We start from the raw sequence: 24,258 nt of genomic DNA on the forward strand, positions 1-24,258 counted from the left end.
TGCATAGATATGATGGGAGTGATGAGCAAATACTTATAACCCCAGTTGGAGCCTACAGGTGGATGCGGCGGGGGGTGGAGGGGCTGAAGCAACTAGCAGCAATACTGCCGCAGCAGTGGGGCAAGCAAAGGGAGTGATAGGACATTTTCTCTGCTTAAATAGACCGCCTAATAAGGTGTGTGTGTGTTATAGATGATTGCTGAGTGTGGGGTATCCACGTGGTGTATGTCACATGATTGGAGCAGCGCAGCTCGAGTATGCTTCCAGAACTAGCTCGCAAGCGTCCCTCCATTTCTGTTCACGTATATGGCTTATTTACAAGTTAGAAGATTTATTTAACTGGTGTTATTATTCCATACATAACATGTCGGCTTTTCCAAAGGTCTGTTAAGCAATCGACACTGTCTTCAAGTTCACAGCTTTTCAAAATGTCAGCATTGCAGCAAAAAAAACCCAACTATAACGTGCTTTAACTTTGTAGAGAATTGTTGAAAGAGGGAATGACTCTATGAATGTTGTTGCTTTGAAGGAGATCAAAAAGCGAAAAGAGAAACTGAGGTGCAGTACCAATACACGTATGAGCCAAATTTTTGTGTACTTCACTATCATGTGGTCAAACAGGTAACTGTCAACAAGATAACCAGTACACAAGTCTCCTTGCCACTTATTTGAGGAGAGGCTGTGACTAAGTATAACAGAGAGAATGGCATCTGTCACGTCTTCTTCTGGTTTTTCCAGTTCCTCCCTGTTCATGGTAAGTTCAAGGCACAGGTGCAATTTCTATCTGAGGCATGGCAGTTTTAAAACACTCTCATGAAAGCTGCCAAATCAAAGGGAGAGATGTATTTGAGTGTTGTATTACTGAGTCCAACAAAAAAGGCCAACCACACCCATAATTGTTTTAGTTGGAGAATAAGTCGACAGCATAAATAATTGCACATGGGCTGAGTTATGAAAAACACCCACAGGCCAAAGACTCTCATATATGCAACATCTTGAAAGTGGATAATCACTAACACTGTAGCACCGAGGTGTAGAGCATCAGTCAACCATCTTCAGCTCAGTCGAGCGCATACCTCTGCCAAGGCCATACGATTTATTACATCAAGATCCACACATTATTTCCTGAGAGGTTGACAAAAAACGCTGGAAAATCTCCCAATGTTAGGGAAAGTGATAAAAAAAAAAAGATTCCACTATCATCAACCTGCAGAGCCGAAGAACCCCTGCCCGGTCCCGGTTCCAGACGTACACATGTGCGAGTCCCATAACTACAGATTAAGACCTACGCATGCGCAAGTTCCAGACCCAAACAACAGGTTCTGGTCCAGGCTCTAGGCATCTCACGCCTAGAATAACCAAACTAACAAACCAATAAACTAAATTATTACATGTTTTAGGTCACAGCTGCTTTGTTGACTTTCTGTCATTCAAAAACTGGGCTAGCTTTAAACTCCAAACAGTGGTTTAATCTGTAGCTCACGTTTGTGCTGCACTCCTTTTTATAATTGGCCAGGGCTGTGACTCCCCACATTATTGATGCCATCCCGATTCCTGCTCTGCTTTGGCTGCTGACAGCTCAAAGAATACCTGGAGATTCTCATTGTGACACTGTTTATTTTGCCTGATGTTATCTCACTGTCGGCTTTAAATCTATAGCCTTTGCACTGAGATGTGGGCTATTTGAATGTTAACAGTAATACATTAGTTTCAAATTTTAGTCAAATTTACAAAGTAACCTCCGATGTATGTTTTTCAGTCCACCACTTTGGTTCATAGGGAAATACAGTATCTTAATGCCTGGTAAGGATTTGCATGGCATTTTATACACAGGCGACTCTCTGACCTACTGTATGTTTGCAAGATTTTAATTTATCCTGTAGAATATGTCAACATCCCACTGATTGCTTTAAATTGTTTCACAGTGTTACAATTCTTCATTTTAAACTTGTAAAACACCTTGTAACTGTTTTTAAAAGTGCTGCAAAAACTGGTATTTATTGTTATTATAATTACTGCTGCTATACATTTATCTGTCACTGTGAGCTTCCCTGCATCAGAAATATTATGTTACTTCATGGTTTAATAAATCATGGATAATCAAACTTCTGCTTTATCACTGTAATGTTTCATCCAATTTCAGTAGAAGTATCATGGTTAGATGAGAATATAAAAAACGTAGATGCAGATTCGTCCAAGTGCTCACTTGTGTCTTCATTATTATGTCTCCAGTTAACTGATGACAGTCTTCAATTAGAGGTGCGAATGTTTGGTGTGGTTGTCAGTCCCTGAGCTACCCACACACACATTATTTTCCTGCCTGCATCGCCTCACCTCTTCAACCTGGGGCCTTACTGTTTTTAATCCTTAACCAAACAAAAACAAATTATGTGCAACCTAATGATCTGAATAAGGACACAACACACCCACAGAGTCCAATTTAATGAGCAACAAGGAACAAACAGAAAAGTGAGAAACTCTCCATAGAGAATACGTTCTGTTTGTTTTTTTTCACTGAACTTCAAGCTGGAGGTTTTCTTAGGTGTAAAACTGATGATTAAGTCTATAAAGAGTTATTTACATCATGGTTTTATGTATTGTGTTATGTGCACAAAAAAGTAAGCTATAGTCAAGAAGATGCCAGCTAGTCGCACACAAAGCGCCATCCTCCCTTCCTGACTCGTAGACAGAGGGTCACATGGCAAAAAAAGTTAACTTTGGCTCAACTTTAGACCAACTTTATAGTGTCTGTAATACTTTCTTACTGATTATCTGTATCGCTTATCGTGTCAGGGTTGCGGTGGGAGCTGGAGCTAATCCCAGCTGACATTGGGCCAGAGGCAGGGTACAGCCTGGTCAGGTCGCCAGTGTATTCCGGGGACAACATCCAGAGACAAACAACAATTCTCTCTATGGTCAATTTAGAGTGTCCAATTAACTTAAACCAGATCTGCTTGTCTTTGGACTGTGGGGGGATGTTGGAGTATCCGTAGAAAACCCACGCAGACTCATGCAAACTCCACACAGAAATACCCCATGCAGAACCTGGATTCGAACAAGGACTCTTCCTGCGACATGTGCTAACCACTGCACCGTGCCCCCTAAAGTGAATGTTCATTGTTAGTTCACTAATTTTCCTTTAATTCACTACATGTCAATGATCATGTTGCTCATTAAAATATGCTGTAATTTAGATCAGTGTGAATTGTAGCATTAGATGTACCATATGTTCATCTACCAGACACACCCAATTATGACTTTTATGACACTCTGATACATACTGTTTTAATAAATTTATCTTGTTTTCTTTGTATTTGCTGATATGGACCCGTCACAAGACACCTCATGTTTTAACACCTCTGTATATTTGTATGGGCCGTCTGCTGCTAGGATTGATTATAATGATACCAGAAATAACTTTAAAAAAGGGATGTATGTTAATGGATTATTTCATGCAGTAATATATCTACAAACATAACGCTATTTGTAGCCATTAGTAAACAATGTTCAGTGTGGCCTACAAACCCAGTGATGTTTTTTATTTGACCAATATTGTTGATTTGGGCAAGGCAGATGCCTGTGAGTTCCAATAATGCGGTGCAGTGATGCTGAATTTAGCTGCAAACATGTGATCAGACCTGGCAGTTCTGACCAAATGGAGAGATTGCACATTTCACTTGGATATGTGTAACGGAGCATAGATGAAAGATGGCACACCTGTCTCCATCTAAAGGAGGGGCAATGGTACTTAAGGTAAACATTTCTAGACAAAGGTTTTTAGGGGGAAATCCTTTCATTGGAAGTCACCTGGTCCCAAGGGATTTATTTATTAATGGTGACAAACCTGTAGCTGATGCTGGGAGCTGGGAGGCCAAGATGGATGGATGGATTGGTTGGCAGAAACCGTTTCTTGTTTCTTTCTCTCAGTTTGACCATTCTATTGGTTTTTACCCGGTTGAAACTGTCAGCTTTCACAAAGCCAGTCATACCAGCTGAGGCAGGCAGAGATAAAGTCTAGAGTCAGAGGGAATCAGAGACAACAGAAAGGGGCAGAGGGCACAGCAGTGAACTTGGTTGAGAGAAAGACTTGTTCTGAACTCAGACAGGACATAGACCTAGGATTTGTTGTTCTCCTCCATTGACAGCAACCACAATAATCTATGGAGGAATGTCAGACTGGCAGTGGATGGTAACTTTTACTGTGCAGCTTTGAACAAATTTTCCCTCTGAGTGCCCATGGGCATGTTGCTCTCAAAAGATGTGGTCAGCCTGTTTAGAGGTACATTTCTATTCTGAGTCAGTGGAAAGTGAGTGACGAACAAAAAACCTGCTATTATATTATTTGAAAGGAGACCTCTTATGCTTGTTTTTGGGGTTCATAACTTTATTTTGGGGCTCTACTTGAAAAGGTTTAGAGGCTGCAATGTTCAGTTTAGCTTTTGCTTTATTTTCTTTATTCTATACATTGCTGCAGGAGACTCTCACAGCCGGATTCAGCTCCTGCTCCCCCTTGCTAGAAAGCCCAGTCTACTCTGATTGGACAGCTGGTGATGAGTCAAGTGCATTGGTATCTTTGAAGAGGGGGGGTGCGACATGAAGTTATCCGAAAATACGGGATTATCATGCAAATAAGGTTTTTGTGAATAATAATATATTAAAATGATATTAAACTAAGATATTACAATAATTATCGTAATTCTTTTATCTTTTTAGCCCTCGGTTTGAAGTGTGGGTCTGAAAAATCTCTGTTTCTAGGGCTGTACAGACCTAACACTTGGCCCCCCCTTCATCAGCCTCCAGAAAAGTGTTTACTGTGGGAGAGAAGAGCCATGCACACCGTATACATTCACAAAAAACATACACAACACACTAAAGGACTGGGAAAGACTTAAAAACCATAATAGGTCTCCGTTAAAGGCAATTTATCCAAGATAGTACCATATGCCTACATACAGTAGCGGGGTGCAGAACACGTGTACACAAGCCACCAGCTTTATAACTACTGAACGATGAAATATTGAAACATTTTACATTGATGTCCTAACTACAAACATTTCTGTTTACATATTACCTACCAGTTATCATGATGCTTTTTCCATGTGAACAAAACCAACATTTCGTCTTTCTGCGCACACACACACACACACACATGCACACACACAGTGCGTTGCTGCTATTCTTTATTGTTATGTCATTTCAAAAGGTGTAGGCCTATCTTAAATCTGATTGGACAAGTTCTGTACCAACCACAGCAATGAGATACGAAATGATAAATATTAACTCTCAGTGCTGCAGAGTGCCACATTAGGACTGCAGGGATGCCCGTCATTAGTAATGTATGATTTGTGCATTTCTATCAATTCTGAACTAATATTTTGTCAATAATAGACCTGGAACTGAAAAATAATTGATCAACATAATATTTCATGTTGAATAGCAGGAATGCACCAGCATGGAAATGGATATCAGCTTTAACCAGTCTAATGTTTTTACTGAGATTCATCCCTGCTATAAGATAGATCTGTATCATGTGCTGAGAAGCAATCCCTCTGCAGTATGTGTATTGTTTCATGTTTTTCTGGGCTCATTATCTGTTGTTACTGTTTGTGGAAACCTCCTTGTCATAATCGCCATCATTTACTTCAAACAGCTCCACACACCTACTAACTCTCTCATCCTCTCTCTGGCTGTGGCCGACCTGCTTGTCGGTGTTGTAGTATTTCCTCTCACCATTGAATTTTCTATAACCTTTTGTCTTTTCTACGATGACTTGTTTTGCAAAGTCCGTGGCACCTTCGATGTGTCGCTGTGCACATCCTCTATTCTGAACTTGTGTTGTATTTCTATTGACAGATACTACGCAGTGTGTCAGCCTCTGAGATACAAAACTAAGATAAATGACCATGTTGTTGTGACCATGATCCTGGTGAGCTGGGGCCTGTCCGTCCTAATTGGGCTTAGCTTCATCATTGCAGGAATAAACCATGGAAAATGTACTGAAATGTGTATAACTGATGTTGTGTTGGCGAACATTATGGGACTTATTTTCTCATTTTACCTCCCAGTGGTTGTAATGCTCTGCATCTACATGAGGATTTTCAGTGTTGCACAGAGACAGGCGCGCAGCATCCACAACACAACGTGTCAGAGCACAAAGGCCAGAGCAGCTGTCAGTAAGATGGAGAGGAAGGCCACTAAAACTCTGGCTATTGTCATGGGAGTGTTTTTGTTGTGTTGGCTTCCTTTCTTCCTCTGTACAACGGTTCTTTCCTTCAGTCAGGTTTATGTGCCACTTCCTCTAATTGAACTACTTAGCTGGCTGGCTCTGTCTAATTCCATGTTAAATCCATTTATCTACGCATTCTTCTACAGCTGGTTCCGATCGGCTTTCAGAATGATCATTTCAGGAAAAGTGATTCAAGGTGATTTTACAAACTCAAAACTGCACTGATTTTCTTTTCAGTGAGCTGAAACATCCTAGAGAGAAGTCTGTAATGATTATACACACAAATAATGTGTAAAATATATGTTTCTTAATATATGTTTGCAAAGGATGCATACATGGTATACACATACAATACTACGCATTGTAAAAACTGCATAATAAAATCCCCTGAAAACTATATGTACCTGTATGTAGATTTTAGCTTAGTGTTGTGGAAATTTCTCTTGAATAAAGAACACAGTCACCGCTGTTTTTTCTGAGAATTGATGCAGATGGCCACACAACACATCATGTACATGAGATGTGAAAATGTAGTTCAACATGTATAAATGATGTCATACTGGCTAATATTATGGGACTTACTTTCTAATTTTATCTCCCAGTGATTGTGATGCTGTGTATCTACCTTTTCCCTGTTGCACAGAGACAGGCGCACAGAATCCACAACCCAACGTTTGCTCATGGGAGTGTTTTTGCTATGCTGGTTACCTTTTTCTTCTCCTTGTCACCGTTCCCCCCCTTCACTAAAGTTTCAGCGCCGCTTGCTTTGCTTGAGCTACTCAACTGGCTCACACTGTCAAATTCACTGCTCAATCCATTTATTCATGCTTTCTTTTATAGCTGGTTCCGAGCAGCATTTAGAGTGATCATCACTGGAAAAATAAGTCAAGATGATTACTGTAATTTATAACTGCTGTGTTGAAATACTGATATATCTAACACTTAAAAAACTAAACAAAATAAATGTTTGTACATCTGATGCCTAAAAGTGTCCTCAATTAAATATTTATTTCTCAATGCTGTTTAATTTCTCTCCACACAGGACTCACTGCACGAAAAGCCGTTTTTTTCGCCCCTGCAAACGCCTGCAAACTCCCCTAATTCCTGGCAGTTAGTGCGTTCGCCCGTGACACAAATTGACTGAAACATAGTCCTGGTAGCGCAGTGGGGGGGCTGGGGAGGGGGGAGTGCCACCGGGGAGTCGCGGAGCGAAGGTGTGATCCAATTAGCATATGAATTGCTGGTGAGAACTTATCTCACTTCACCATTGGATAAAACCACTGTCAGGGTTGGGTTAAACAAGTGGACCCAGGATGCAGAGTTTTAAACAAAAAGTTTAATTACTAATAATTAATTTATTAATATGAATTATTAGTAAGCCTTTACCAAAAGCACTGCAGTTACTGAAGACTATACATTTAATCATGTGATGCTTGATGTTATATGTTGAACATATTGTAGAAGGGAAAAAACATGAACAAGGTATATGTCGAGTCAAAGCTTTATGTACATACAGCACAAACATTGTAAAAATACAACTGGCCTAGCCAGTGAAAAACTAATTGGGTGAAGCTTGAAATGTCTCTTTGCCGCCTCTGGGTCATAAGTTCTTTGTGGGACTCTGTCCGAATCTGCTCCAGTGTGTCGATGTCTGTGGTGTGTAGCTTCTAGTCTTATTGGAAGTGTGGCACACAGGTCGGTGAGCTCCTGGCTGTGGAAGGATGGTTCCATGTCATCTGTCCCGCTTCAATCAGCTGTAAACACAATCAGTGCAATCAGCACAGTTCAATGACAACATACATCTATACATGTAACTGAAAAATGATCTAATGAATCTAATCTTACCCTCTTTCTTCTCTGTCGACTCCTGAACTTCTCAATGCTGCTGCAAGAGCTGCAAGGTCCGATTGGATGTACAGGAAGTTCCTTCATACTGGCTCATAGTACGTCATAGTACAGGCAGCTGGAAAACAACATGAGTAACATGAGTATATTATTAATAAACGGAAATAGCCTCGCTACATCACTGTTGGAAGATCCACAGTAAAAAACACAATTAGTAAACAATTACTTACATACAATGGCGTCATTTTCCACACTGCAAATCTGGACTTGCAGCAAGAGCTTCGGCCAAATGTGCATTGACTGCCTGGCAGTGACTTATCTGTAAAACTGCCTGGTTTACAGATAAAGTAAACTTATACAATGTATTTTATACAGCACAGCGTGTCTCTTCTTTAATCTTACCATTGCTCCTGTTCGTGGCACCGGCAATTTGCATCAGAGGTGTGAAGAGACGGGCAGTTTCCTATAAAATACAACAGGACAAACAGTCATGTGTATGAAAAAAACTTAACGAGAACAAACTGTTAAATTTAAGCAGTTCATACATATTTAAACATGCACTAGTTCTGCTCAAGCACTCAACGCTCTCTTCTTCTTTTAGCAACTTTCTCGCTAATCCCACATTCAGATCTAAGAGTTACTTAGCAGTTAGCAATGGCTTCTCTCTGTAGCTTAGCTCTTACCGTAATTTTGGGATTGTGCGCCCGTCTTTTCCGCTTCGACTCCTCCACACTGGGCCCGCGGCTTTACTTTCCAACGCACTCATCCTCTCCTCCAGGGAAACAGTGTGGTGTCGACTTCAGCAAGTTTTTTACACCGAAAACAGAGTCACTCATCGAACCACGCAAAACACGAGCTGGTAGTTTCTTGTCTGCAGGAGACAGACGCTTCATTCACAAGGCTGTGATTGGACCAGCCCTAACGTGATGACGTTAACGACTGACATGGCATCTTCAGGAATGGACGTATTCATGATCTGAGTGTGACGTTTTCAGAGTAAAACTTCACAAATGACCTTTTCACTTTTGAAGCAACGGTTATAACAGTTTTTAAATTGTACTTTACATTTATATAGGATGAGTATGTGACTGAGGACCAGTTTATTTTTCTGGTATTAAGGTTATGTACTTACATGATTCTTGCTGTTCTGTGTTTGTACCCTCATAGTTGAATTCACTTATTGCAAGTCGCTTTGGATAAAAGTGTTGAGTGTTTTAATGTAATACTGAAATAGTTTAATAACAACAATAGGACAATTGAAGCCCAAATTATCGGAGTCAACAGCTTAGTATGCCATGGACATGTGAATATGGTGCTGAGTTTTTCCCAGTAGTTTGGGAGGACAAATGTTTGGGACTTTGTCACGCGATGACACAGCTGATATGCTTTATGTGAAGCACAGTGTTTTGGTGTCAGCAGAAAAGTGAACAGTGGTGCCACTCTCTCCATTACAACATATTATCTTGGATGAGCTTGACAGACATGCAATGTTAACAATGTAGGATCAGATGTACCCTGAAAATTGGATCACTGATTACACTCATCATTGCATACTTTCTTATATAAGGCAAATCTATTCAAGCTACAATTTATGATTCTATAATCATACTAAGCCTGATGTATTTATAGGAGAGATTTTGTTAAAAGGGAGTTAGTACCTGTTAGAAAAAGGTGTAACCTATGCACCACTGAGTGAAACTATCCTGATTTGCATTTGTAAAGATCACAGTTTTGTCATTTACGGGCTACAGGACAAGCTCTCCCAGCTGAGTGTGCCTGACTCCACCTGCAGGTGGATCACAGACTTCCTGTCTGACAGGAGGCAACACGTGAGGCTGGGGAAGCATGTCTCTGATTCCAGGACCATAAGCACCGGTTCCCCTCAAGGCTGTGTTCTTTCCCCTCTACTCTTCTCCCTGTATACCAACAGCTGCACCTCCAGTCATCAGTCCGTCAAACTCCTTAAGTTCGCGGACGACACCACCCTCATTGGGCTCATCTCTGGTGGGGACGAGTCCGCCTACAGGTGGGAGATTGACCATCTGGTGACCTGGTGTGGTCAGAACAACCTGGAGCTCAATGCTCTGAAAACAGTGGAGATGGTTGTAGACTTTAGAAGGAACCCAGCCCCACCCACCCCCATCACCCTGAGAGACTCCCCAGTCGACACTGCGGAGTCCTTCCGCTTCCTGGGCACCATCATCTCCCAGGACCTCAAGTGGGAGCTGAACATCAGCTCCCTCACCAAAAGAGCTCAACAGAGGATGTACTTCCTGCGGCAGCTGAAGAAGTTCAACCTGCCAAAGACAATGATGGTGCACTTCTACACCTGCATCATCGAGTCCATCCTCACCTCCTCCATCACCATCTGGTACGCTGCTGCCACTGCCAATGACAAAGGCAGACTGCAGCGTATCATCCATTCTGCTGAGAAGGTGATTGGCTGCAATCTGCCATCTCTACAGGACCTGTTTGCCTCTAGGACCCTGAGGCGTGCAGGTAAGATTGTGGCCGATCCTTCCCACCCGGGTCACAAGCACTTTGAGGTACTTCCCTCCGGCAGGAGGCTGCGGTCCATCAGGACCAAAACCTCACGCCACAAGACCAGCTTCTTCCCGGCTGCAGTTGGCCTTATCAACAAGGCCCGGGACCCCCACCTGACTTGGACTCTTATCCCGCCCCCACGCCTCAAGTCTGTGTTACATTAACACACATTACATTGCACATTGCACATTCTCATTGCACTCCTGTCTTGTATTTTGCATTTACTTTATTTTTTTTCTATATATATCTTTTATATCTTTTTATTTTATATTTGTTTTTTTCATGTGTGTAGTACTTATTGTGTTTTTTATGTTTTTATGTTCCTTGTATGCACCTATATACCAAGGCAAATTCCAGGTAGGTGTAAACCTACTTGGCAATAAATACTTCTGATTCTGATTCTGATTTACATGGGAAAGCCCCCCCATAGACCTAAGAGCAGGGGGGTCAACTGCCAAGCTTCTCAGGCACACTGAAAACCAAATCTCATAATGTTACAGATAGTCTTTGTCTGGAGGGGACCCACATTTGAAAGGTTTCTTCCTTGGGCCATAGCCAACCCTTCCACCAAATTTCCTTAACATTGTTGTTTTTGTTAGTCCCACTAACAGGCAGAGCAGCTCTGTAAACATAAGCTCCTTGGTGGAGGTAAAAATCTGCTTCACATTTGGTCTTAACGCATCATAAGGTTCTGTGACAGAAATTTAAGAAAGAATAAAGAAGTAGCCAACGTTAGCTACTTGATGGCTGTGCAATGCCAGCAGCTAACTTGCTGAGTCATGAGAAATGTTGTCTATTCAGAGACACTCTCTTAATGTTACTTTAGAGGTTACATATGGGTTATAGTGGGATTGAAAAATGAATGAAAATCCCATTTTGCCATGTGAGGAGCAACCTCTGGCCTTTGATGGCATTTATATTGCTTTCATTTTACTGAGTGCTATAAATTTTTTCGTAGTTTAAGAAACTGCAAAGCTAAAATTATTATGCTGGTATACATGTTTCTGAAAGCTTAACACAACTGCAATAACTCTGCTAATACCCTGCATCATTTTGAGAAGTAGATATTAGTACCAACGTATTTATATCAAAAAGTGTACGATAACTATTAGAAACATTATGCCTTTTTTTAATGCATGAACCTCTTGGTTAGGGCCTTTTTGATTTTCATCACACACACACACACACACACACACACAGACAGACACATAGCTTTGTAAATTTGTTTCTTAGTTTCTCATACAAACAGGATGTAGGTAGCCACATCTGATTGGATGAGCAAAGTCGGTGTTAATGTGATGAAATAGGGGGTTTATAAATACCTGGCCCAGAAAAGACCTTCGTGGAGGAGGTGGTTGCTGATGTTATAGTTGTACATACATGCTGAACCAAATGTATTTTAAATATTCCTAATATTACAAATTGTCATTGCAGAAATCGAGAAGCATGGAAGCAGAGCTGACTGTCAACAGCACTTTTGTTGTTAATGACATACATCCATGCTATGAATCACATAATTCAACTTACCTGTTTACAAGCAACCCTTCAATAATATGTGTTTCGGTGTATATTTTCCTTGGCTCATTATCTGTTGCCACAATATGTGGAAACCTCCTTGTTATAATCTCTATTGGTTACTTCCAACAGCTCCACACTCCCACTAACTACCTGATCCTCTCTCTGGCTGTGGCCGACCTGCTTGTTGGAGTTTTAGTTTTTCCCTTCAGCATGGCGTTCACTGTCACCTCATGTCTGGTTCATGAAGATGTATTTTGCAAAATCCGAGACAGCTTTGATGTGTTATTGTGCTCATCCTCTATTCTGAACTTGTGTTGTATTTCCATAGACAGATATTATGCAGTTTGTCAGCCGCTGACGTACAGAAGTAAAATTAATGTCCATGTCACTGTGATCATGATCCTGGTGAGCTGGGGTATCTCTGTTCTAATCGGGGTCATTATAATATTTGCGGGATCCAGCCAGGGGACATGTGAAGAACTGTGCTCTGTTAATGTTGTCATAGCAAATACTGTGGGACCTGTTTTCTCTTTCTACCTCCCAGCGATAATAATGCTCTGTATCTACTTTAAAATCTTCCTTGTTGCACAGAAACAGGTGAGCAGCATCCAGCGCACAAAGTCTGAAGCAGCCGTCAGTAAGATGGAGAGGAAGGCCACCAAAACTCTGGCTACTGTTATGGGAGTTTTTCTTTTGTGTTTGACTCCTTTCTTTTTATGCATCGTCTTTCAGCCTTTGGCTTATTATCCCCCACCGGTCCCGGTGATCGAGACACTGAACTGGCTCACGCTGTCCAATTCAATGCTGAATCCCTTAATTTATGCTTTTTTTTACAGCTGGTTCAGGTCGGCTTTCAAAATCATTATTTCTGGAAAAATATTCCGAGGTGACTTTGCCAACAGTAAATTATTTTAATTCGTTTTATGGATACTGTGAAAATGACAGTCGGAAAAACAGATGCTAAAATATATTATAAAATGTGTTGTTGATAAAATCTGTTATTGTAAAGTGCATGTTTTAAATTAAAGCAAGGTTCAATACAGTTAAATTAAATCAGTTATCGTTTTTGTCTGCTGTTAGCTAAGCGGTGTTTTTCTTATTGTTTAAGTGTGTAACTTTGTTGGAAACTTTTCAGATATAAACATTACATAATTGCCTTGTGCTAAGTGGGAAGGTTTGATTGCCTTAGGAACAAGTGGAGCTCATGTGTACCATCAGAGCAGCCGAGGGACCAGAGACTTCTCACCTCTAATGGAGGAGGGGTCAGGTTGCATCATATCATTGCATCAGACGATAAACAAACTGTGAAGCCTCGCTACTTTATGATGCTTGACAGTAATATATATAAAATATATACTTTTTACAATTGCATTTCTGAATCAAACAGTATCAGATTTTTAAAATGAATTTGAAAAACTCAATTAGATAAGTTTTGACAGATCTGTCTGACCTGAGTGCTGTTGCTGTGATATTTGCCCATTAGATAAACTGGAATCCAGTGGCAGAACACAGCAAGACAGAAGGAGGAAGACAGAAAAAGTATTTGAATTGAATTAGTTTCAAACAGCAGAGCAAATTAGCAGGCGGTGAGGAATTTATTCTGCTCTTCTCGGACAAATTAGCTTCCCCACTTACTCTTTGTACTTGTTCACAAACCCATTTTTGTGTCCAGTGACATATGAGCACACACACTTTATTATCTATTTCTTCTGCCATGTCGTGTTCTGACAGCACTTACTACCGACCCTGTTGCACAGAATTCCTTTTGTTATCTGACCTCAAGTTGTGCAACATGTAAGGCACTATACGGTGTCTAACACAAGACGACTCACACAAGCATATTAACGACAAACACAAATGCAAAAGCCACAACACGACATCAATAGCCACACAACTGCAACGGAAGTGACACTGAAACCAGCAGAGTAACTTACTAACTGTCGTTTGCAAGTCACGGTTTTGTCAGGGTTTTGAACTTATCAATGTTTAGTTTCATAGGTTTCCAAAGTGTTTTCTGTTTATTAGTACATCCCTGTGTTTCATGTTTTCACACTCCGGGTTCTGTTTCCTGTCTTATTTTGTAGTCTGGGTTCTGGTGTCTCATATCTAGTTTTACTTCCTGTATGTGATTGTCTGCACCAGTCCTCATGTGTTACACCTGTGTCGAATTGCCCCGGCCTTCCCTGTGTGCCTGTATTTAAGCCTCGGTTCTTCCCTTTGTCCTTGTCGGATCGTTGTCGGATGTCTCTTGTCGTATGTAGTTGTGTTCTCGTGTCTACCCGTCCTAATCTCCTGTCCTGTCCGGATCTCCTGTCCTGCTCTCCAGTGTTTTGTATTCATGTGTCTCCTGAGCTCCCGTCCTGATCTCCTGTTCCTTTCATTAAAATACTCCTTAGTTTAAAACTCTGCGTCTGGGTCCCACTGCCTCACCAACTCTGACAGGTTTACAATGTGATGCTTGTCTATTTGAGCTTGGAGCACCCAAAAATGGACGAGCACAAACGTACTTACTTGAATCTTTAATGGCTGCTCCAAGCACCTGCACTGTAGCACCTTTTTAAAATGCTGGTTTCATTGTCATAATCTAAACCCATTGTTTTGTGGTTGTGTTTCCGTTGTGTGGCTTTTGCAGTAGTTTTGTGGGACTTGCCGTTTTGTTGTGGCTTTGCATTCGTGTTTTCTGTCTGTGTTTGTGTGAGACGACTCGGCCACTGTGAAAAACTGATAATCACAACAATGTTACACTATCACTATTGTCCTCACACTAAATATTGCGTCCTGACTCGGAAAAACAGATGCTAAAATATATTATAAAATGTGTTGTTGATAAAATCTGTTATTGTAAAGTGCATGTTTTAAATTAAAGCAAGGTTCAATACAGTTAAATTAAATCAGTTATCGTTTTTGTCTGCTGTTAGCTAAGCGGTGTTTTGCTTATTGTTTAAGTGTGTAACTTTGTTGGAAACTTTTCAGATATAAACATTACATAATTGCCTCGTGCTAAGTGGGAAGGTTTGTTTGCCTTAGGAACAAGTGGAGCTCATGTGTACCATCAGAGCAGCCGAGTGTCTGAAGTGCAGCTTTTCAATACTATTTATATAAGATAATTTTTTTGGGCACTTCAAATTTATTGATAGGTCAGATAGAGTTAAATTGGGAGAGAGAATGGGGAAGACACGAAGCAAAGGGCCGAACGCACAGCCACTGCAGGAGGACTCAAGCCTGAGTATGCAGCATTACTGTATTATTTTAAGGACATAATCAAGATACATCCACATGCATCCACTGTACTGTATCTGCTGCGTGTGACAGCTGTCTGTTGTTCCTGTCTGCACGCAGCAGAGATGCAATCTGAGGTTTCTGGTATGACCACATATTTCTTTGGATAAAAGTACAGCTATGTGCACAACTAAATGTCAGGACTCTACAGTATGAAGCCATCCCGGTCCTGCAATAACATTCAACACCATCTTAAAACAAATGCTATTTACCACTCTTCCATGGTAAATGGCATTACTCGTCATAAAAGTTCATAATTTGATTATTGCTGTATTGTAAAGACATAATACAAAATTTAAATCATGTAGCCTTCAGAATGTAGCAATGATCTAAGCTTTTTAAAAATGCAATCTGGGCTGATTGTAGTTTTTCTTCTTTGATTAATCTGAGTAATCTGAGAGAATTTGAGTAATCTGTTACTATTTTGCCATGTATGCTAATGTTTGGGGCTTCTCTTAAACACTAATGATCTTGTGTATTTGGATTTCAAACAGCTAAATAAAAAGACACAACCCTTAAATCGCTTTAGATCATGAGTGTGACACACACTCTTCAACATACTGCCGTGCCTCATAGTTACTAGGCTGTGAATGGATAATCACTGTTCAGGGGAGGGGTTTGAGAAAACACACGATTACTGCGACAGCCTGCAGATATTTAGGTATGTGAGGAGTTTGGAGAAACAGTTTAGTCGAAGACAATGACACAAACAGTGCTGCTCATGCCATTGTTATTTCTACAGGGTTAACAGGTTGGTATAAAACATTATGCAGCTACAGAAACAGCAGAAAATGACTATTTCTATACTTCTTGTCCTTGAAAACATTACAGAAATTGTTCTTTTAAACATGTGCCTGAATTGTATTTAAATGAATTTACTGAAAACTTCAATTTCAGGATCTAGGAAGCATGGAACCTGAATTTATCATAAACAAGACTGGTAATGGCAAGTTGGTGCATCTGTGCTATGAACCAGGACCTTCCTCTTGCATAATGGAAATTACCCCTTCGACAATACGTACATTTTTATATGTGTTTATTGGCAGTACATTGTCTGTTCTCACAATAAGCGGGAACCTTCTGGTAATCACCTCCATCGTTTACTTCAAACAGCTCCACACTCCAACAAACTACCTGATCCTCTCTCTGGCCATGGCCGACCTGCTTCTCGGGGCTTTAGTTCTGCAGTTCAACTTGGCTCTGTCTGTGCAGTCCTGTTTGTATTTTGGGGATTTAGTTTGTAAAATGCGGCGCAGCTTCGACATTTCACTGGTAATGGCGTCGATAATGAACTTGTGCTGTATTTCCATAGACAGATACTACGCAGTGTGTCAGCCTCTGTCATACAGAACTAAGATGAATGGAAGGGTTGTTCTGATCATGATCCTGGTGAGCTGGACTGCCTCTGCTCTGTCGGGATTTGGAATCATATTTGTAGGACTTAAAAACACAGTCTGTGAAGGTCGCTGTTTCATATTCCATATTCCAAATTCAAATGTATTTGGCTCTGTTGTCTCGTTTTACCTCCCAGTGATCATAATGCTGTGTATCTACCTAAAGATTTTCATTGTGGCACAGAGACAGGCGCGCAGCATCCACAACACTACGTGTCGGAGCACAAAGTCTGGAGCAGCCGTCAGTAAGATGGAGAAGAAGGCCACTAAAACCCTGGCCACGGTTATGGGAGTTTTTCTTTTCTGCTGGATGCCCTTCTTTCTTTATTTAAGCTTCCATTCTGTGAGCGACTATTCAATCCCTCCACATGTATTTGAAGCTTTTACCTGGCTTGGATGGTCCAATTCCATGCTCAATCCATTTGTCTACGCTTTCTTTTACAGATGGTTCCGAGCAGCTCTCAGAATCATAATTTCTGGAAAAATATTCAGCGGCAATTTTAGAAACTCAAAATTGTTATGAGTGAGGGGCTCACTCTTTAATGTGTGCTCCACAAAGGTCTTACATTTAATTGGTATCACCGACATATTCATGGAAATCAGTACAGTGTGTGTAATAAGAGCAATTTTTAGGCTACTGGTAAAGACACAGTCAAATTTGTTGCACAATATTATAAAGGTCTTTTACCTTTACAGTAGGTACTTGTCAAAATGTTTTATAATTTGAAAGACTTTGAATTTGGGGTTTGGTGAAAAAAGTTTAACAAAAAACCTGTATTATAATGATCTTAATGCAAGACATGACTTTTGAAATGTGTGTCTGTTTACAGGTAATGTTACAGCTTGCGATACTAAATAAACACAGACACGTAAGATACAAGTTTGCAGATTAGGCAGAGATAATACAGAATTAAAGCAACGCAAACAACCGTAGCTCTACTGCATATTAAACTGACCTGGACACATTTAGGTTGTGTGATACAAAAATAAAAACGTGAGCATTTGTTATCTGTGCTCTTGATAGCACAGTTGAAAAGTGTTTTCATGGGACACAAAACAAGAAAGACGAGCACAGCTGAGACGTGCTCATTGTTCAGTTTATGGCTGAAAAAATGTGTTAAAATGTGTGTAACCCCCTTTTTTAACCTGTGTTATTTGCAGTGTGTTTCTGTAGGTTGAGTATTTGCAGGGCGTGTGGGAAGACAAGATTAGATTGCAGTGTGCTGAGCTCTCAGAGCCGCTGTAGCGTCAGGATCTAATGGCATCAGTTACCCACAGTTCATTTTGTGGTGAATTAAAATGGTGAGCATGGGGAGGTACTGGAGGCCAATGTAAAATAACTGGTCTCTGGTAAATTCATCACCAGACCAAGAAAAATACACAGTCGGATCTGAATGAAACCCAAACTGTTTTTTTCATATTTACAGTTGCCAATAATGTTAATTTTGTTGATCAAAATATAACACTATATCTCAGGCCTACAAAATTACAAGGTATCAACACCTCGCTAGCACAGTCCTGGTTTTAGGTTTTATTACAGGACTGTTGTACAAGATTAGATTTGATTAATTTCATTTATCTGCTTACTGTGTGAATAGGTTTCATGTAGTTTGATTAAATGCTCATACTTGATTTCGATGAAAATTTACAGATGTACTGTAGATTGTCGCACCAGAAAAATAAAAAAAGATCTGTATCATTTGAAAAGTTTCGTGAAATCAAAAATCAAAAATCCTCAAAAATGTGCCAAAGCATATTTTTCCAAAATGAGGATTGCAGTCTAACCAGGGAAGAGACCATTTGTGTGTGTTTTCATTTTGTCTATCCTACACTGCATAGGAGTGAACCTATTGAATATTTTTGCAGTATGTGTTTGCAGCATTGCACTTTGTAAACATTATTGCAAATGCAAGTGCAGGTTCGTGTGGAACAGCTCTGTCACGCGAGCACAACTAAAGCTGTTGGTTTTAATGTTAATGATGAGGTGGATCAATAATCAGCTTCAGTTCACCACTTCACGTCTGCATTGCCACTTTCCCGTCTCCAAAACATTCGTATGCATGGAGTTTGTGTGGAAATGCGCACATTTTCCCGTCAAATTTGTCTTTATAAATCCCAACGCTTGCGTGAGAAGTGTTGACGCATGTTTCAGGCCCCGTTTTGTGCGAACGCAACGGATAAAAATGAGACCCCTGGACTGTTTTTGCTCTGATTGGAATAGGTATCACGTACCAGGCACCGAACCAAGGACAAGATTACAGGGTTCGACAGTCATCGGAGCCGTTTTAACATTTTACATTCCAGCCATAATAATGTTCACCATCTAATCTACCTAGAGATTTTGATGGTGGCACAGACAGGCTTGCAGCATCCTGAGAATGACAAAGTCTGGGGCGACTGTCAGTAAGATGGAGAGAAAGGCGACCAAAACTCTTACCAGTGTGATGGGGTTTTTCTGATGTCTTGGACTCCTTTCTTTCTGTGCACCCCCTTAACCCTTTGAGCCATTACATGATACCATCTCGTTTAATTGAAAGATTTAAGTGGCTTGGCTTCGATTCTCAATCCATGTGTCCATGCTTTCTTCTACAGCTGTTTTTCGAACAGCTTTTAGAATGATCATCACAGGGAAAATATTTCAAGGTGACTTTTCGGACTCAAAGCTCTTTTGACTCTGACAGTCACAGTTCTGACAGGTCACTAATGTGGTCTGGCAATAAAGATTAAAAGAGTATCCTCATAATCACTCAACTTTTATTTATGTACAAATTGTCTCTGTATCTGCAACCTCTTGACATAATATGTTACCTTGATGTTGTTTTAAAGCACTTTCTTAATAAAAAGTTCCTATTTATCTGGATGATTTTATTAACTGATATTATTCAGGGTTATAAGTTTTTGTCTCATTTTGCTGCAGTCTTTGGGCTGAAATGTTTAAATGTAACTACACCTAACATGGTTAGATACAGGCTAGTTAACTGTAGTTTAAGTTTTAAAGTAAAAGTACTCATTTGACAAATTATATCATTTTATTAAGCTCTATGACACCATTAGATCAGTAATACTGAAGCAGCAAGTGAAGCTACAGTAAAATACATTATAAACAGTTTTGTAAATGTTGAGAGCTTGTTTCTCTCTTTGATTTGTGGTGCGATGAATCAATAAAGTATTTAAGAACTTCATATGGAAAAAGCCTTTAACAACTCTGACATTTAAAAAAACTAAATTTCTTTTTCAGAAGCAAAAAACTTTCAAAACCACTGGCTTAGTCTTTAACTATTTCTTTTAACAGCTTGTTATATTATCTATCGTTTGACATCTTCATCTTAAAAAGGAGCTAAAGCTGTCAAATAAATGTAATGCAGTATAAAATGCAATAATTATCTCTAAAATGTATCAGAGTATGAAGTAGCATAAAGTGGAAATACTAAAGTACAAGTGCTAACATGTTGTGAAATAAAAAAAGGAAATATTTGAGATTTACAGTATTTGTTTATTGTGTAGTGTTAACTGTCCAGCCTGCAGAAGGGGAGTTATCATTTATATATTGGGATGTAAATATGTTCTTATCTTAACTATGGAACACCAGATCAGCCCTGGATGTTTTACAATTGTGATAGACAAATAATTTAGTAAACAGTATAAAAAGTAGTATAAAAAAAGTGACAAAATCTACTGTACATTATAAATTCAATAAAAACATTGAACACACATTTAACAACAAAAATAAACACAGCTATACACTGCTTATGTACATCAGGGCCCTCTGTGTAAGAGGCAGGTCTTTGAAATAGTTTTTACTACAACAAAGACGGCAGAGCCTCCAGAGTTGTGCTTGTGATGTCATCTGTCACAACATCCAGATCCTTCCGTTTGAACATTACCAGCATTAGCGCTAATGATTTGTCTCGATGTATTTTTGGCTACACTAAAAACACTACAGTGTGTTATACATTTCAGTTTTAAACATATATTATATTTTAAAATAAGGTGCAAATGCTTTGTGAAACACTGGTGAACTACTTACATCAGGTAGAGGGATTCTTTAATTGAACTGTGTAGACATTGGTCACGACAGCTAAGGTTCAGTTTGATGGATCTCACACTGGATCTTTAATTCAGTTGCTATTTGATTGTTAATAATATGTATATATTTATATATAAAAACTCTGTATTTTATTTATTTTAAGTAATAAACACAGCAAGACTAGTCTGAATAATTCAACAGCTACAACTCACAGTAAGTTGTAACAATTACTATTTCACAGTTTTATTCACAATATATATATATATACACATCACACTGAACATTCCTTCAAACATTTTTAATCTTTTAAAACCTCACTATTTTGTTCCTGATTTCATAACTTCTGTTTCTGACTTTACAGAAAATTCCTGATATTTTATAGATATTTTGAGTCATCAAACAAATGTTACCTATACAGCTTGTTGCATTGATTCATATATTACTAAATGACTCCGTTGCACCACTGCTGTTTGGGTTTGAAGCTTGTGAAACATGGTAGACATCTGAAAGACAAACACATTGTTGATAAGACAGCACATTCAAATAAACAGGAAAGCTGCTTAATGTGAAAAAACTTACATCTTCTTCCAAGTAGTCTGCCTATAAAATTATTTCCACTCAAGGAGGAAATGCCAGCACCTGTACTCTACATAGAAACAAATGTGTAAAGTCATTGAAGGAAAAATGGAACGAATTCTGTAGCATATCACGTCTGTAGATTCAACAACATTTGGGATGCATTGAAAACCAGACAACCTGAAAATATTCTAAGCATTTATAAAAACAAAAAACAAAAAAATCAACACTTACCCTCGTAGAATTAGAGCCAGTGCTTGTTCGAGGTGATCTCCTTCCGAGGAGAGAACGAGTCTGCAGGCAAAATCAAAACGATGCCAATGTCAAAATGAACAGTATTTAGTAATCAGTTATGCTAGTACTTAAAGGGATAGTTCACCCAAAGATTGGACTCGAAACAAGGTTATTTACACTGTGGTTTTAGCCTAAATGTCCTCATTTGATCCATGCATGAACGTGGCTCCAGAGGAGGATAACAGAAGACATTAAGGCTAAAAATTGTCAGTGCATGAAACGATTTATAATTACAACCTGTCATTGTTGTTGTTGATGTATTGAGGTGCTGATAAATGGATTGTTGAATTTCGATGGTGAACATCACCATATTCCAGATTTTGTGCAAAGCTAATCTAAATGCCCCCTGCCTGTAACTCCATACTTTGTTTGCAGAAACAAGAGTAGGAGGTGTAGAAATCACCTGAGTACAAGCTGTGGTCTTAAAGGCTCAGTGTGTATAATTTAGTGGCATTTAACATTGAAGATGCTTATTGCAACAAATCCTGTTCGAAACATGTAGGAGAACCTACGGTATTTTCAAGCAATATTAAACATGACTGGTTTGTCTTTTCTGGGCTACTGTAGACATTTGGAGGTACAACATGGCTGATGTAGACGTAATGTGCTCATGCTTAAGTAACAAAAACACAATGACTCAAAAAATGATCTTCTGTGAATAATGGTATGTGTACACAGGAGGTGCTTTAGCCTTTTGTAACTGAACAGCTTTATTTAAAACAACCTGCGGCACAATGCCCTTGTTGTGATTAACTTGTTATATACACACAAATGCAACATAGAGGCTTGTTATAGGATTCAAATTCAAACATTATTTTGTGTCCTCTGAAAACTGCCAAAATGTGTGTGTGTGTGTGTGGATACTCACACATTACCAAAAGGTGCTTCTCCTCTGCTAACATGCTGCTAATGCTACCTCCTGTGTACACATGCTAGGATCTATTATTGGCTATTCCAAAATCGACATACCTTTGAATCGAGTAGTACCCCAAACAATAAGATGAAGAAACCCTGAGAAAAATCAGACATTCACATTTCATAATCATCAGAATGAAAGAACATGAAATGTTCTATTACACAAAAGCAATGTCTTGAAATTCAATGGGTGTAAATACCTGTAGTGAATTGAAGAATGCAAAGGCAATATGGATTGCTTTATTTGTTGATGATACCATGGTTCCCACACCCAAAGCCCAGGTCAATCCAAATAAAGGAGTCAAAATGACCAGACATCTTGTTATGACCACCAGCGTGTGTTTTTCATCTGATTGTGCAGCGTCTCCCACACCTCTTTTCAGCATTTTGTATAAGACCACAATTACAATTAAAATATTGATGAAAACTATGGTCAAGGCCGGTATCACCATGGCCAGGAGGGCTTTTGTCTCAAACCAGTTCAGCCAACAAGCCTCGGATTTCCTGATGTATCCATTCCCCGGTGCTGTGACAGCAACAGTAATAACAGCTATAATCAGAGGACAGCCGTATCCTAAACAGAAACCAATGGCCAACATGATTGACTTGGACATGTACGAGAAGACCATGACCGTCCTGTAAAAGAGCAAAAGGCCTGACACGAGCATCCAAAAGAATAGAGCAAGGTAGAAAAAGTGCATAAAAAATGTTGCAGTGCTACATGGTCCAAGAGGAAGTTCGTAGTCCCCCCCTGGGTTCTCAAGGGGATTGTTTGCTATAGAGGCACCAATGATGAAACAGATATCAGCGATCAACAGAGACAGGGCGGTATTTACAATGGAAACGTGACGCATGAAGGCAGTGCTATTCCTGGTAATGGCTTTCCAAACGTACCCTTCAATAATTAGACATATAACCAAGCTTGCCAGAGATATTCCAACTCCAACATAAGTGATTATATCCAAGGCTTCTCTTAGAGATGGAGGGATGTCCGTTGCCATCAGAATTGAGAAGGAGGTGAGGTGGTTACAGCTGCAGGTTACTATGTTGTTTATGTCGGAAACAAACTTACATCCCTCATCATCCCAAGCACCAATATTATCAAAGAGTGTGAAGTTCCAGAAGACGCACTGCGGGTTCATTGTCAAGGAGCTGTTCAGCTTGTCGTAGCTCAGAAGGACATTCTGAACCTTGGCATTTATTTTGACAAGCAACACGGCTGCATTGATGGCATTATCACTGGCAGTTTCATTACTGGTGGTATTGAAGGCGCTGACGTCAAAGGTGGAGTTTCGTGCCGGCATAACAATATTAAGGGTTGAGAGGAGGATGGTGGTAATAAAGACATTCCTCATGCTGTTTTTTGGAATGTTTAGGACGATGCTGGAGTTCAGGTCTGCCATGAAGGAGCCATCAAACATGGTTCTGTTTAGCAGGATCCGTGGAGTCCGAATGGAAAACACTCCGTTCAAATCACTGGAGAGACTCTCCAACAAACCCAATAATTTCGAGCTGGAATTGCGGGTCTCATTTGCATTCAAAATTACCCAAGACTCTCGGGATTCTTCACCTATGATGACATCAACAGTCTCTAGGATATTCTGTAGATCAGAAGACAGGTCTCTGTGAAAGTCCACCCT

General features: G+C 39.8%; 4 protein-coding genes across 4 annotated transcripts in view; 3 read left to right on the forward strand and 1 right to left on the reverse strand.

Annotated features, from left to right (window-relative positions):
- The first annotated feature begins 5,452 nt into the window (after positions 1 to 5,452).
- Positions 5,453 to 6,451, forward strand: LOC117758023 (trace amine-associated receptor 4-like). The gene has a single exon (XM_034579347.1). The coding sequence runs from the start codon at positions 5,453 to 5,455 to the stop codon at positions 6,449 to 6,451; it is 999 nt and encodes a 332-aa protein (XP_034435238.1).
- A 5,610-nt stretch (positions 6,452 to 12,061) lies between these two features.
- LOC117758024 (trace amine-associated receptor 1-like) lies at positions 12,062 to 13,048 on the forward strand. The gene has a single exon (XM_034579348.1). It carries the CDS (start codon positions 12,062 to 12,064, stop codon positions 13,046 to 13,048), a length of 987 nt encoding a protein of 328 aa, XP_034435239.1.
- A 3,080-nt stretch (positions 13,049 to 16,128) lies between these two features.
- On the forward strand, positions 16,129 to 17,781 carry LOC117758259 (trace amine-associated receptor 1-like). The gene has a single exon (XM_034579790.1). The coding sequence runs from the start codon at positions 16,322 to 16,324 to the stop codon at positions 17,327 to 17,329; it is 1,008 nt and encodes a 335-aa protein (XP_034435681.1). The 5' UTR covers positions 16,129 to 16,321; the 3' UTR covers positions 17,330 to 17,781.
- A 3,318-nt stretch (positions 17,782 to 21,099) lies between these two features.
- The window catches only part of LOC117758833 (uncharacterized threonine-rich GPI-anchored glycoprotein PJ4664.02-like), a 41,082-nt gene continuing 37,923 nt past the window's right edge, over positions 21,100 to 24,258 (reverse strand). Inside the window, exons 50-54 of the mRNA XM_034580799.1 lie at positions 22,819 to 24,219; positions 22,673 to 22,714; positions 21,644 to 21,703; positions 21,413 to 21,479; positions 21,100 to 21,336 (exon numbers count right to left, since the gene is read on the reverse strand). Coding sequence (XP_034436690.1) covers positions 21,266 to 21,336; positions 21,413 to 21,479; positions 21,644 to 21,703; positions 22,673 to 22,714; positions 22,819 to 24,219 — 1,641 coding nt within the window. The 3' untranslated portion in view covers positions 21,100 to 21,265. The remainder of the gene's footprint in view (positions 21,337 to 21,412; positions 21,480 to 21,643; positions 21,704 to 22,672; positions 22,715 to 22,818; positions 24,220 to 24,258) is intronic.

Source organism: Hippoglossus hippoglossus, chromosome 24 (assembly GCF_009819705.1).
Source record: "Hippoglossus hippoglossus isolate fHipHip1 chromosome 24, fHipHip1.pri, whole genome shotgun sequence".
NCBI classification, from domain to species: Eukaryota; Metazoa; Chordata; class Actinopteri; order Pleuronectiformes; family Pleuronectidae; genus Hippoglossus; species Hippoglossus hippoglossus.

Bases quoted from the DNA above. Each gene is read 5' to 3' on its own strand.
- LOC117758023 (XM_034579347.1), top strand. From the start codon at position 5,453: ATGGAAATGGATATCAGCTTTAACCAGTCTAATGTTTTTACTGAGATT.
- LOC117758024 (XM_034579348.1), top strand. From the start codon at position 12,062: ATGGAAGCAGAGCTGACTGTCAACAGCACTTTTGTTGTTAATGACATA.
- LOC117758259 (XM_034579790.1), top strand. From the start codon at position 16,322: ATGGAACCTGAATTTATCATAAACAAGACTGGTAATGGCAAGTTGGTG.